At 40.5% G+C, this 14,700-nt stretch overlaps 1 protein-coding gene and 1 long non-coding RNA gene across 6 annotated transcripts in view; one reads left to right on the top strand and one right to left on the bottom strand.

Moving 5' to 3' along the window:
- Positions 1 to 9,467, bottom strand: part of atp13a2 (ATPase cation transporting 13A2) — a 20,242-nt gene extending 10,775 nt beyond the window's left edge. Inside the window, exons 1-14 of one of the 3 annotated variants that reach the window (XM_020612494.1) lie at positions 9,326 to 9,467; positions 6,248 to 6,324; positions 5,163 to 5,330; positions 4,401 to 4,459; positions 4,228 to 4,294; positions 4,056 to 4,135; positions 3,683 to 3,760; positions 3,527 to 3,596; positions 3,257 to 3,391; positions 3,102 to 3,168; positions 1,859 to 1,990; positions 1,146 to 1,307; positions 718 to 828; positions 476 to 522 (exon numbers count right to left, since the gene is read on the bottom strand). In XM_020612494.1, coding sequence (XP_020468150.1) covers positions 476 to 522; positions 718 to 828; positions 1,146 to 1,307; positions 1,859 to 1,990; positions 3,102 to 3,168; positions 3,257 to 3,391; positions 3,527 to 3,596; positions 3,683 to 3,760; positions 4,056 to 4,135; positions 4,228 to 4,294; positions 4,401 to 4,459; positions 5,163 to 5,330; positions 6,248 to 6,250 — 1,179 coding nt within the window. In that variant the 5' untranslated portion in view covers positions 6,251 to 6,324; positions 9,326 to 9,467. Of the gene's footprint in view, positions 1 to 475; positions 523 to 717; positions 829 to 1,145; positions 1,308 to 1,858; positions 1,991 to 3,101; positions 3,169 to 3,256; positions 3,392 to 3,526; positions 3,597 to 3,682; positions 3,761 to 4,055; positions 4,136 to 4,227; positions 4,295 to 4,400; positions 4,460 to 5,162; positions 5,331 to 6,247; positions 6,325 to 6,972; positions 7,334 to 7,415; positions 7,520 to 9,325 lie in introns of those variants that run through there. The other 2 variants (XM_020612492.1, XM_020612493.1) reach the window with 2 other exon arrangements.
- LOC109967136 (uncharacterized) lies at positions 7,648 to 14,398 on the top strand. Of its 3 annotated transcripts, none has more exons than XR_002275890.1 (7): positions 7,648 to 7,907; positions 12,040 to 12,206; positions 12,370 to 12,443; positions 13,171 to 13,288; positions 13,765 to 13,889; positions 13,995 to 14,029; positions 14,116 to 14,398. It is a non-coding gene; the product is annotated as an uncharacterized LOC109967136 (long non-coding RNA). The 3 variants fall into 3 exon arrangements; XR_002275889.1 differs by lacking the exon at positions 7,648 to 7,907 and adding an exon at positions 8,795 to 8,859 and having other exon boundaries at positions 12,040 to 12,200; XR_002275888.1 differs by lacking the exon at positions 7,648 to 7,907 and adding an exon at positions 8,795 to 8,859.
- The last annotated feature ends 302 nt before the right edge of the window (positions 14,399 to 14,700 follow it).

Here is a 14,700-nt window from a genome sequence, read left to right as displayed (position 1 = left end):
TCCTTCCATCTTCTCTGCACACTCTCCTCACTTGTTAGCACCTAACCATTTTTGTCTTTAATCACCCTTATCTGTTGCTCATCCTTCCCATCTCTGTCTCGCTAATCTGTACAAGTCCTTCTCACCTTCCCTCGTGTCTAACCTGGCATACAACTCATCATATGCTTTCTGTTTGGCCATTGCCACCTCCCTCTTCACTCTACACTGCAATTTCTTGTAATCCTGTCTACTGTCTTCAGTCCTTTCTACGTCCCACTTCTTTTTAGCTAGCCTCTTCCTCTGAATGCAGTCCTGTTCTTCCACGTTCCACCACCATGTTTCCTTCTCTTCTTTCCTCCTTCCAGATGACACACCTAGCACCTTCCTACCTGTCTCCCTGATCACTTCTGCTGTAGTTTCCCAGTCATCTGGAAGTTCTTCCTGACCACCCAAAGCCTGTCACAACGTCTGTCTGAATTCTGTAGCGTGTACTTACATTGGATCTGAAGAGGACTACACAGCTGTAAATGGTGCCAAAAAAAGCTGCAGGAGGAAAGATAATGGAAAAACTTTAACATTTATTCTTATTTCTTATTCATGAATTAGTCATAGAAGCTTGAAATACTTCGCCTGAATAACTTTCTTGTTGTTTTACTAGCACAGTTAATTACAAATAACTTTACTTTTTTTCATATACTCTTGAAACACAGTCTGGGAGGTTGCTGTTAAAGCTCTTACCAACAAAACCTAGGATGAGCAGGAACTTGCCAGCATCTTTGTAGAAGCGGAAGTTGATTGGCTGAGGATACAAAATGGAGCTAACCAGGCTACCTTTGGCTGTGAAAAACCCTGAGGATGAGAAATAAGCCGAAGAACTTGACTTGGACAGCAAATGTAAGCTCTTGTGTTTACACTTGGTGTCTCTCTCTGAAGTGCAAATGTGTGTCCTTGATGTCTAACATTTAATGCATGCACAGATTTGGAAGAGTTTTAGGATCTTTATCATTTGCATTCACATTTACTTGCTAGTGGTCTTTTCCTCCCTGTCTTTTGTCAGTGCATTACCACTACCTGTTAATCCATGGATTTATGTGAAACCATTGCCAAGACCATTGTGTGTGAGAAAAATTAAACAGGGACTGACTCATAAGCACACTGTTCCATACCAGTGTTTGTGACAACAGCAACAGCAGCACTGCCTCTCTGCCCTCCCCCCTTGGCCTGAATGAGCTGAGTACCACAGAAGATGGTGTGTCTGCGCTCAGCCTCGGAGCTATACTTCCTCTCACCAGCCGGCAGTGGGGTTTTCAGCACTGGGACGCTTTCACCTTTACACAAGAATGATGAGAACAGGTTACCACACCTCACTAGAGGAGACAAAGATAGACTGTGGAAAGAGTTGGCAACATGTGTTTAACAGCTGCTATTTGGAAGTGTTTTTACCCCACCACTGAACAGGATTTAATAGCAGAAACTGGAGAGACACTATTTACACCATCACTCAAGAACAATGTGAAGCTAAGACATGCAAAGCTGGATATTAAGATGCAGTTTCTTTCCACTTTGGTCAAACCCAGCTGAGATACTATTCAGACATCTGGAACCAGGCATTTTGGTCACATATACTGTATTTTTAGATTATACTGCCTTCAGTGAAAGTACTTTAAAGAGCCTTCAAAATTAAATTGCAAGTAAAAAGTGAAAACCGCAAAATTATATATGCAGAACAGAAAAAAAAACTGCTTGCAGTTAAGGAGTTCTGAATGTTTCCTGGTCCCAGTGGTCATGGCATTTCATCAGCAATTTATCTTCTAGCTTATGAACATGACAAATTGCTCCAGTTACAATCTGCCTGGTGGGGGTAATAAAACTTGATCACCTGTGAGCATGCTCTCATTGACCAGACACTCCCCAGCCAGCAGGGCAGCATCACAAGGCAGCAGCAGGCCTTCCTGAGGGATGATCAGGCAGTCGCCGGGGACTAGCTCCAACGAGTTCACACACTCCTCCGCTGAGAAAACACATAACTAGGACTTAATCTGGATTTAAATTTGAATTGAACAGAATGACCAGCAGAAGAAATCTGACCTTACTTGGCCCAACAAAACTACTTCATTTATTTTCTAACTTTTACTCACATTATCAAAAAAGATGCACATCTCTTCTTTATTCATAATGAATGTTATTTGTAAAGCAAATTCTTCCTAAAATTACTTTTGCTGCAACTTAGCAAAACAAAATCGTATTTCCTAATTGTTTGCCCTCATGACCACAATGTCATCCCAGATTGTCTACATGCACTGTAATATCTCACAAAGGGTGTAGCAGTAAACCGAATTAACAATGATTTCTTTAAAACTCAGTTTCCTTCCTTCCATAGCTGCTGAATGTTTTGTAGAACACAAATAGCTCAGCTGGGTTTTGCCTGGAGGGAGAAACGATCACGCAGCTCAATGTCGCCCTCTGGAGTTTTTTTTGTGAACAAAGCTCCTGTTTACATTCAGTGTTCCAACATAATGCACAAAATGAACTATATTGCCTTCTTCACAAAACATTTACAAAGCCAAGTCTGTGAAAGTTTAAGACCCTGCATTGTTCAATTGCTTGCGGTCTTCTTCTTTCAAGACCTTGTTTTCTAACAGCTGTAATGACCTCAAATGAATCAGGCAATCACCTGTAACAGCAGCTTATACACTGTACTTTGAATGTCAAGAATTATCTTTGATATATTCTGATACGCAAAATGTAGCCTTCAACTAGGTGTACCTATTAAACTGGCAACATAATCTCAAAAGTGAATCTAAAAGCAGGGTGGAAAGGGGAACTGAAACACTCATGGACCAAAATGTACCTACTGTATCAAGAATACATGGCAACTACTACTGTCTACCACCTATGACAACACCTGGCTACAGTATCATTTACATCAATATCATCTCACTGTTCATGTATATCCCCCTCAAATTATGCTTATTTTTCATTACATGAAATAATGGATATGAATCTAAACCCACAAACCCCTCAACTCATTCAGAAACTAAGGAGATCTTAAAACGTTAATCATGCTGCTCTCACCCCATCTCATTTCATATTGGAAAAGAAGTACTTCTGCAAAGCCTCACCTCCCGAGCTTCTGCGTACTGTGACATTTGTAACCAGCCGCGCCATGTTGTGAAGAGTGACGCTTTGCTGTGGATGCAGGGCAAATAATTAAATTAACATTCATATCCAGAGTTAAACGTATCTATTCAGACTAAATGTGCCACTGCAGGCTCACCTTGTGGGTCTCATAAAGGGAGATACTGATAGAAATAACGGATATAATCAGTATACATATGGCGTAATAATAATAATGATCAATCATCCATAGGGTGATGCTGAAGATTTGGAATACATAGAAAGGGTTGAGGATCTAAACAAGCAGGTAAAGAGACACAAAGAAAGAGCAGGTTCAGTATTTTGATTCTGAATAAAAGAACACTTCAAACCAAACTATCATAATAAGAAATAGACAGGAGGAACTATAAAAGACTGCTTTCCATCTCACCTCCTCAAACAGCAGCTTCATGTAAGGCTTCACTGGCACATCTATAATGTTGGGCCCATAAATTTGTCTCCTGAAAGAATTTGGCATGAATTACTCAGCTGTGCCTTCTGAGATTAAAGAGTCTGTTTATTTCTCCACTATTGCATCCTTTCCTACCTCAGGCTCTGCTCCAGGGGACTCAGGCCCCTTTGGAAGTCATACAGGTCTTTACAGGTCCAGTCCTCATGGAGGACACTGCAGACAAAGAGACAAGTGTTAAACATTGTTGTGAAAAAAGTTAAGCCATTAAAAACAAAACTCCTGTTTTTTTTAATGTTGTGGTCAGAGGAATCTTTGAAATATTAAGTCCATAAAGTCAACATCTGCTGCATTTTTTTTTAGATTTCATTTTGCTTAAGAATGGTCAATGTGAAACCATCAAGTATTGGGGCAAATTAGCACTGCTGAGAAGCAATGTCAACCAGATAGACAGGATGAACATTTCTGCTCAGTGATATTCCGCTGGTTTCTGGTTTTCCTGTTTCAGTACCTAACATGACAGAAAGCTCCCTTCCTGTCCATCCAGATGTATCGCAGCCCCTCAAACAGGTAGTAGCGCAGCTGTGTTTTCTGTAACACAGAGGTCACTTTCACTCTGGGAAAGAAGATCACACAAAACATTATTCTGCTAAAAAACTCCAAACTGTTTGCTTCTTTCTTACCCCCTCCTTGTACAGCTCAACTGTATCTCTCCAGTCAGTGTTCTCCAGCTCTCCAAACAACTCCAAACTGAAAGAAAAAATCGAATTAAGCAACAGTGTTACAAGTTCTCACTGGTAACACTGTTGAAGGCCTAAAGGTGATGCTGTCAAGAGGACAGCTATATGGAGCTGACCTGCCCTCCTCCATCTCCTCTGTGAGGATCTCCACCACATGCTGCTGGCCAGAACTGTCCTGAAGGAAAAGATAAATATATCTGTGACTGCTGGAAACTAGGCATCGATCATCCAAGATAGCTAGCAAACCAGAGATATGGTTCCATTTTCCATTTGACCTGATGTACTAATCGAAATAGGTGTACTTAGTTTAACCACAGCAACTTTGGGAGAGGGTGTGGCTGTACATATGGCAAACGTGTAAAAAAGGATATTTTAATGCACAGCTCCACCCAGCACACAAGCAGCTTGGCTAATAAATACTGGTGGAGACAGATCAGGTACTCCAACCTGACTGATCGAGATTCTGAAGGATTTTAAACTGAATCCGCAAATTGCCAAAACTTTGCTCTGCTGAATGGAAAAAATTACAACTGTGTTTAATGTATAATCTCACAGCGTTTCTGACATCAGTGGGCACTAAAACTCATGAACTTCTTTCAAAGTTCATGCAGGGTTTTAAATGATGATAGCATTTATCCAACTGAACATTAAAACAGTATACAGACCTGACTGAGAAACACTTAAGTATAGATTTTATCATAGCCATCATGAGTAGTTAGGTATTTTATGATCAGGACAGTTTTAAAAAGGATAACGTGGGACAAAGTGACATGCAGTCAATTTCAGATCATGAAACGCCAAGTGAAATCCAGTTTCAGTAATAATGCCAGGTGTCAAGCAGGTTGCAAATCTGATAAAGTATTCACTTATTTTCTCACTCTTATTAGCAGAATATCTGCCAAAGCCAGAGGGCAGGGGCGGCAGCGGGCGAGGACACTTAGCCACGGGCGCCAGTGGAACACAATCAGGAGAAGACCCAAGGACAGCACGGCAGCCACACGACACAACCACACCCGCCAGCGCACCCATTTATACCCTTGAACATCCTGGTGAGACAAAGTAGTTAAACAGTCCAGTCAGATTCCAACACACGTTCCTTTCCATGAAGCTAGTTAACTTAGCAGCACCCATAATCAGTGGGGGAAGAAGTACTCAAATTGTTTACTTAAAAGTAATGATACCACAGTGGAAAAATACTGTTACAAGTCACGCATTCAACATGTTAAGTACAAAAGTATTGGCATTAAAATATAAAGTGCCAAAAGTAAGAGTACTTTTAGGCACATTTCAGATTAATATACATCATAATACTGGATTATAATTGACGCATTTTGGTCATTTTTATGTCGCAGATGGTAAAGGTGGAGTCCATTTCAACTACCTTACATACTTAGAATTTGTAGTTGGGCTGGGTATTTTGTGAATTCCCACCAGGTATTAATAAAGTCGGATACTGTATTTCGTACAGTTAATCTGATTCAGAAAAACTAGTAACTTATCAATATGATGTAGTAAAAAGTACAATATTTGTCTCTGAAATGTAGTGAAGTATGAAGCAGCAGAAAATGAAAATAAATACAGATACCTTAAAAAAAACTTTGGTTACTTTCTACTGTTGCCCACATTACATGTAAAAATAAGCAACAGCCAAAACCCAGACTGACAGCTGCTTGATTGCTTTCAACAGTGATTCATGAACCAAATGAGAGAATATTCTAGCCCACAAGGTCCTCTGTCTACAAATATAACAAGGATGCAGATCTCTAAGTTCTGCATCTACAAGTGACACGCGGCACTTATGTTTTCACCCACATCTAGCAAGCAAAGCACACCACCTGTCCATCTGTCAACAAAGATTAGATTGCATTTTCCTTGTCATTATCTAAAGCCGGTTCTACAATAACAATCATTTACCACACGTGTGGCGTTGTCAGTTTAGCAGAAACACTGCGGAGGTCCTTACCATGTGTGAGTCGGGACTGAGCAGGTGGTCTCGTGGTCTTGGTGAAGAGAGTCCACTGTGTGGCTCCAACACACTACCTACACAACAGGGTTAGGGTGGATTCAAGTTAACATTTCTCTGCTGCAGCGCAACACGCTCCCTCAAAGTCAATACTGCAAAGCCCCAGGCCAATCTACATTGCAAAGTGAAATAACCTGTAAAGCAGCAGATGGTTTACATTAATGTTACATATTCTCTATAAACTCAGTTCTGAGAGATAACATTGCTGGTTATGTGTAGGGACTGAACAGGAATAAGTGAGTAAGTGACAACCATTCAACTTTACTGCAGTACATTGAGTCTACAGATGTCTGTGTGGCTAAAACAGTGTTTATGGATGTTCAGTTCTGTTTTCATTTACTTGCAATGTGCTCCCTTGGAAAAAGTCCCTACTGTGGCTTTAGAGAGAAGGCAGTCGAAGTTTAGAAACCTATGTTTGATAATGGGAGACTCAAGTTACCACGAAAACACCGAGCTCCTTTTGATACGTTTAAAAGCCACAGACGATTTTAAATCTGCTATGAACTTAGTAAAGGCCATATATTACACAATAAGGCGATTTACACAATACTATAAAGCGGTTTTAACAAAGTGAATGCTTCCGCTTCCAGAGACCTGGGAAATAGCCACACAAAACCCAAATTCGTTTGTATTGAGACACATTACAGGGTGAAAACAGAGCTTACCGTTAACCGGAAACCGCAAGCATAAAAAAAACTTTCTTCCCGAAATATGGCAACAGAATTATAAAGGATAAGGCTCAGAGCCGCCGTGGGTAAAACCCGCCTTCCACTGCAGCTGTGCAGCTCCAGTACCGGATGCCTGACAACCTGTTCAACCGGCTTTTGCACGTCTGACGACGATTCAATGAAGACTCAGTTTGTACACAAAGAGGGCAAAGACTGCGCGTCTATGTTAATATGGTTTGTTCATAAATTTAGCAACAGCCTGACAGGAAAGGCAGACACCTGAACATAGTTAAGTGTCAAACGTAGGTAAACCTATCGTCATTAGTAGAACCATTCCTGTTAAAGTCAACACAGTCACTTAAAAAGTGTTAAATTTCCTGTAAAATTACAGGCTAGTAAACACAGTAAATGCATATTGTGTCATGAGAGTGATAACCTACCCGTATGCATGTGCTATTATGGATTAAATCTCAATCACCCTCAAGAAGAAACGAAACCCCCCATCTCATCTGTTCTGTCAGTGTGCACATGACTGTACAAGAGAATCACGTGAAAGTCAGAGTTATTTTGCTAAATCACACGCCAACTTTGTTAATCTTTAACAAAAATGGCTTAAGTATCAAGTTGTCAGGGTTTAGATTAGAGGAAGACCCAAAATGCAAACAAACTGATGTTGATGACTAGTAAGGTTTAATACAAGTAACATGAAACTAAAAGAGTTCAACTTGACAAAATGTGACAGCAACTAAAGAAAAAAAATAACTAAACAGCACCATCAGGAAGCAATACAATGGAACTGGAAAAACATTTAACAAGACTAATGAACCCAAGGGAACCAAATAGCCAAAGGTAGTTAGCAAAGTCCCAAAACAAGGAGGAGAACCCAAGAACTTGCAGGAGAGACAAACGAAACAGAAAACAATCACAACGAGGTAGGTAAAACAGGAGCAAAGCGGGGTGTGGTGCACAGGTGAACCAGCAACTTAACTGAGTGGAGTGAGGAGAATATATCAATAGATCAACAGTTGAAGGTTATGAGTGATAATCAATGGCTGAGGTGAGATGGCATGGAACAGGAAACACTTTCAAAATAAAAGAACAGAACAGGAAGTTGGCCCAAACACAAGTCTGCAATCAAAGTCCACTGGCTTTTCATAAAGGTGTAAATTCCAGGTAGTGTCAGGTGGCAAATTCATTCACATACCTCATCCACATAAATCCTGATAACACCTCAGGAATTCTGGCCATCAATATGTAACGTTTAAATTACCCTCGGCACGGACCCTAAGAAAGCCCAGGCTTTCAGTTTCATCTGAAACTTTCTGCAGTGTGAAAAGGGGGAAATGCATGCACTAAATGACTAGACACAAGACAGTCTTTCAGCTCAATGTTACTGCTTCGTATGAGTCACACTGCTCTCATCAATGTCATTTCCAGTAGTAGCAGGCAGCCATTTTCAATGAAAAGACTCAAATAACCTCTGTGTACACTACTTGCCCAGCACCACACAACACACTGACAAAGACAGCAAGAAGGCAAGAAGCTGGTGAACACTGTGGAGTATTTAAATCAATTACATGCAGTATAAAAATGATACAAAGACATTAGTATCTAAAGCTTCTGTGAAGGTATATACTCTGCAGGAAAATTACCTCAGACTTGCATTTTTTTTTTTTTTTTTACAAACAACCTATGTATTGAAGACATCAAGTTATGACAAAGATGTTTGCCATGTCTGTAATGCAGTGTTTTTGTTACTTGGATTACACCAGATGTGACAGTGTGACATAGTAATGGGAAGCAGAAGTTGGTGTCTCACAGACAGCTGGGAAACTTTAACCAAAACATCTGGCTGGCTGGCTGAACACCACTTGAGACATGAAGGTGATACTATGTATTTATATTACACAAGGACATGATATTCTGAGTTATGGTATCTTATTATTATCATTACTGCTGCCACCATAAGAAAGGAATTCCTCGGTATCTCGTTATAACGTTTCTCGTTATAACCAGATGCTTTTCACGTTAAAACACGATGTTTTTCTTGTCATAACGAGATACAGTATTTTTTCGTTATAGAGATAAACCAATGTTGTGGGGTTTTGTGTCAAACCAGTGATTTCTAAGGACCGGCTTCACCCCCTAAGCCCAATTACATAACTTATAACGAGATACTGGGCAAATGTTTTTCTCAGAGGGGTGACAATATGCTGCCATACTGAATGTTTATTTTTTTAATCAAAACTAGAGGCTTCTATTAGCCAACGCTTAGCAACACACATCTGTGTAGCTTGGCTATCTGCTCCATGGAGGGAACGGTTAATTAATAGCATCCAAACAAACTTACCCCGCCTGTCCACCTCTGGTCACAATGACAGCTTTACTTCACGCCATCCTAATTAAAATGGCACGTCGTTCTCTACCCAAACATTACAACTTCTATCAAAACACAAACCACTTAGCTTCATGTTATGACTTTCTACGGGAAAGCACAGTGGCCAAAATAGTCACAAGCGCGAACGGGTATAAAAAGACAGTAATGCTACCGTTACCTGCTCAGTTACTGTAAACATCTGATAGTTTTCTGTATATAACTATATAATACAGAATAGCATTTTGTTCTGATATAGTTGTAAGTATCCTTACAATAGTTTGATTAATAATTGTTATTGAATTTTATTTAAGTACAAGATCAATAGAGACAGGGGTCTACCATACCAGACAGGACCCCAGGTGCAGGCTGTGCAAAGTGCCCCTGAGACAATCCAGCATATAACAGCGGGGTGCAAGATGCTAGCAGGCAGGGCATACATGGAACGCCATAACCAAGTGGCTGGCATAGTGTACAGAAACATCTGTGCTGAGTACAGGCTAGAAGTCCCAAAGTCAAAATGGGATACACCTCCAAAGGTGGTTGAGAATGACCAAACTAAGATCCTGTAGGACTTCAAGATACAAACTGACAAACTGGTAATGACCAACCAACCGGACATAGTAGTGGTGGACAAACAGAAGAAGAAGACCGTATGTAACAATCCCAAGTTGATAGCAACATCAGGAAGAAACACGAAAAGCTCGAGAAATACCAAGGGCTGAAAGAAGAGCTAGAAAAGATGTGGAAGGTGAAGGCACAAGAGGTCCCCGTGGTAATAGGAACACTGGGGGCTGTGACCCCCAAACTGGGAGAGTGGCTCCAACAGATCCCAGGAACAACATCTGAGATCTCTGTCCAGAAGAGTGCAGTGCTAGGAACAGCTAAGATACTGCGCAGGGCCCTCAAGCTCCCAGGCCCCTGGTAGAGGACCCGAGCTTGAAGGAAGGAATACAAGACCACCCCAAAGTGGGGGGCGATTGGGGGACTTTATATATATGTACAACTGTCAGACCACAAACTGGCAGCTGCAGGGGAGCTAAAACAAGTGTTAAGCAGTAATATGACACTGGTAAAGTTCCTTTATAAAAACACATTTTCACAGAATTTCATCATAAAACCGCAGTTTTTCTATATGTAATATATTTGACATCACTCAAAGGCAGCTAATGCAAAAGCCTCTTTCAAAACTCATTGCTGTAAACAAGTCTATTGCATACACACAGCTGGTAGCTTATTAGGTACATCTGGCTAAAACTAATGCAGTCTGTTAACACAGCCCTGCAATAAATCCTCCATTTATTAAGGTGATAATATTTTGTTGTTGTTTAAACAGTTTTAGAAAGGTGTTGATTCAAAGTATCATCATTTGTGAAGACTGTTGTGCATTTGAATTGTATGGGGTTATGGGCCTACTGTGTTTTCCACCTCATTTATATCCGTGAGACTAGACTAAATAACAGAAACACCTCTGTAGCTATATAAAGCTGTATAGTTCACCAGAAGCACAAACTACAGATTTCAAACTGATGTGGTTTGAACAATACTGCTCTACATCTCTATTATTATGATATGCTCTGCCTTCATGTAATATGCACCAGCTTTACCAGAAAATATGTATTTATCGTTACTTTGTCACAACTATGCCTATTTCACCTCCACATAGTGCAGGGGTTTTCAGCTGGTTGTGATTCGGAGCCCCTACAGTCTGTCTAAGAAGCAGTCAGAAGTTCACTGTTGTGGGGTGTGAAGAATGTAAAATGTGGTTTATTTCTTGCGTGTGTGATTTCTAGGCATGGTGAATCCCACACACTCTGTTTATTCTTGGTAATACTGTAATGAATAGGGACAGTCTCATCTCATTCTCTGGCTACAACTTTGCCTTGCGCCTCTTTTTCAGGTGTGCCAATATGAAAAATCCATGCTCACAGACATATATAGTTGCAAATTATTTCAGAAACATTTTACTGGTTTTGCTGCAAGCACTGGAAATTCTTGGGGGAAAAAAAGAAAAAAACATTGAGTGCATGGTCAGGGACCACCTGCAATGCCTTCATTGACCACCAGTGGGCTGCAGACCACTGGTTGAAAACCCCCAGACATAGTGGACCAGAAAGTTAAAAGCAAAGCTGAAGAGGTTTACTGGGTGTGCCAGGGAGCAAAGAGGAATAGTGTCCCTGGAAGGTCATTCCTTGGCACACATGCACTTCCTGTCAGTATATGGGTGTGAGATGCTGAAAGACCTGAAATAACAAATGACTCTAGGAACATCTCTAAATATGTTTCCAATAGCATCAGTGGATGAATTTGCACAACAAGGATGGGATTCATCACAAAATAATATAATTTAATAAACAGATGTTTGCATTTCTATATCAAAATGTTTGATCACATGTTAGAAAATTGCCTTTATCAGAAAAATATGACTATGTCTGTTATAGGTGTGGTAGAGCCATTATGTACAGTACCTCCTGCTGATCACAGCTATATATAATGGACATGTCTGTGTAAAATGTATTAGAAGACTCAATGAGTACAAAGTAACTGTGTCTTCAGATGAGTTCAATCTAGTTTTATCTTAGTGTAGTAATAAGTTAAACCCTGATGATTTAAAGTAGGTCAGATGCTCAGCTCTGTCTTAAGATGTCATAGATTTGTTAGTTATTAATATCTGCTTCTTTTCCTCCCAGACACCACTAAACATGAAATAGAGCTGGGACACAAGAAAGACCTGCTGCAGGTTGGAGTCCAAAACCCATGCCCAGGTGGAGAGGCAGAACACAGGCCTGATTAGAGGACAGATGTGCCTGAGAGCTGCCGAACGCCCACGCACTGTCCTCAAATCTATAAGGTGAAGGTGAATGACTTTCCTCTTTCCTTAATCCTCAGAGTAACTGGCAGGTCATCTTCTAGTATATCTCTCTGCTGTAAGTAGCTGTTAAACAAAAATCCCAGAGGGCAGCAGTGATTATAGCTGCTCCAGTGGAAGCTGTTAGTGTGATAATTGTGTTTTGTTCCAGGCAGGACAGCAGAAGCAGTGTCTGGGGAGGGATTTGGGGCCTTCGTCTCTGACTGGGACAAACTCACAGCCACGGTAAATTTGTATCAGGTCTGTCATGGTTTGTCACACTTTCACCGCAGGAGGACTGCAGAGAATTATGGGAGCATGTTTGAAAATGTGTGTGCCCTCCCCCTCGTCATCCCAAACCCATACCCCACAAATTGCCATGCTAACCATGAGATACAGGATGTGTATTTAAATAGTGCATTTTATTGAGTTAGCTTTGGCTGGGAATAAATGCATTCCACATAGGGGTTATTTGAATATATAGTTGAATTTTTGACATGAAAATACATTTTCTAGCAAGAAATAGTTTGAATTGATTTGTTTGTTTGGCACATCCTGTTAATCCTACCTACTGAAGTGAATCTGAAAGGACTTTAGAACATAACATGGAAAATAGCAAACGCTTCATGAAATGAATGAACATTCTACAGTCATTTTATTTCACAGGCATCAAAATAAGAGGTGAGAAACATGAGCAGAAGACACACTGATGATAAAAGGTTCAAATGATGCAGCTTCTCTGTATATTATGATTAGATCATAAGAAATTCTTTTTAGAAGCACTCCGACATCATTTCTGTGACTAGCTGTTTACTGTGATTTTTAGACAGCCAAGTGTTTGAGAAGCAGATCACAGAACACTTTAGAAGGCGTGGTGTCAGTGTGAGTCAGTGTGAGACATCATTAACATTCAACATTCATGTACACTTTCTGTGAAATGCTAAATGCTCTCTTGGTGCTATGGCTCACACAGCCAGCTCTGAAGGAACTTGCGAGGGACGCTGCCATCTTCACTCGAAGCATCTAGCGGAAGAGAGGCCAGTACAGGCACATCCTGATGAGTGAAACTGGAAAAACCACTCTTGGTCAAGGTATGACCGGGTCAAACACCTATTGATTTCTTCTCTTTTAATTTTTTTCTTGTATGTTTTAGCTCTAATTGATAGTTGAAGGTGACAACAACCACTATATAATGTAAATAAAAACGATGTTGCTAACACCCAAGGTCTTGTAGGACATTTTAAGCAAAGATCTCTACCCATGTCATGTAATTCATCATATTTTTCTGGTTGGTTTGGAATCCAAAAATATTATGTTCTTACCACAAATAGTGATTGCAGGTACCACTGCCATCTCATTATGTTTCATAAAAATACTGACAATATTTTTCATACATTTTCTGGATATTTATTTCATGCATTCCTTATTATGTCGGTTCAGCTGGACAGTTGTATATTTTCCATATATTTAGCTTGTCACTTGATATTTTTAAGATGTTTGTGCATTTCACCTTTTCTTTTTGTCTCTCTGTTCTTTTCTGATCTAATCTCTTTTCATTACCTTTCAGAAACTGCCTCTCCATCCAAGGATAGACTATGCCAACATGACAGGTGGACACGTGGCACCCTCGGGGTTTGATGGCATCACTGCTATGCACAAAGTGTTTGACTGGGCTGGCACCCACAGGCAGGGGTAGGGCACTTTAATTTGTTCCATTAACATTCAGCACTATAATGTGTATCAGCTGTTGAACAAGCTATTCTCATTGATAACTCTCTGATTCTCTGCTGTTTGCAGATGAAGCTGATGCATTCCTGTGTACGTGAGCCACAGTGAGTTCAGCTTTACTGCTGTATACGTGGTGAAAATGCCTTGTGTTGTCATCATATATTCATGATTCATGACTTTTGAATCACAGGAGAACATCAGTGAGGACTTCAGAGCCACCCTCAAATCATTCCTCTACTGCACTGGAGAGCAAAGCAACAAGTTGGTGTCTTAATGAATTCACTGTGCATGACTGGACATGGATAGGTCATCGCCATGACTGAAAGGTCACTGATCAGGTCTAAATAATCAGTTTTTTCTCTCCTTGGGTTCATGCTGGTGGTTTTGAGGAAACCAGCCAGAACAGGTCAACTTGGCCATTAATGACTGTACTGATAAGAGAGTAAACAGCATTAACAGGACTGGAGGAGAGGGAAAGATGAGTGCACCTGTTTTTTGACAAATTTGTGCAGGGTCCTGACAATTCTGGGAAACCTAATAAAATCCTACTGATACTGCTGCTATGTAAAGTAAAGCACTGGTCCCTAGAGGTCACCTTGCTACCTCAAGTCGCATAATGGTGTGTTTAACGTGTTCAGTCCTGAAATCAAACTCATGCCTGAGCCTTTACTTGCTGCTGTAATAAAACAGTCTTTCAGTCCTAATGAAGCTGTGCAGAAGCAGAGGTAATTTGAAACAAGTAAATGTATGAATGATCAATGGTAGGCACAGTGCT

This window comes from Monopterus albus, unplaced genomic scaffold (genome assembly GCF_001952655.1).
Source record: "Monopterus albus unplaced genomic scaffold, M_albus_1.0 scaffold126.1, whole genome shotgun sequence".
In the NCBI taxonomy this organism is placed as follows: Eukaryota; Metazoa; Chordata; class Actinopteri; order Synbranchiformes; family Synbranchidae; genus Monopterus; species Monopterus albus.
This window is presented reverse-complemented; position numbering and strand designations above follow the sequence as displayed.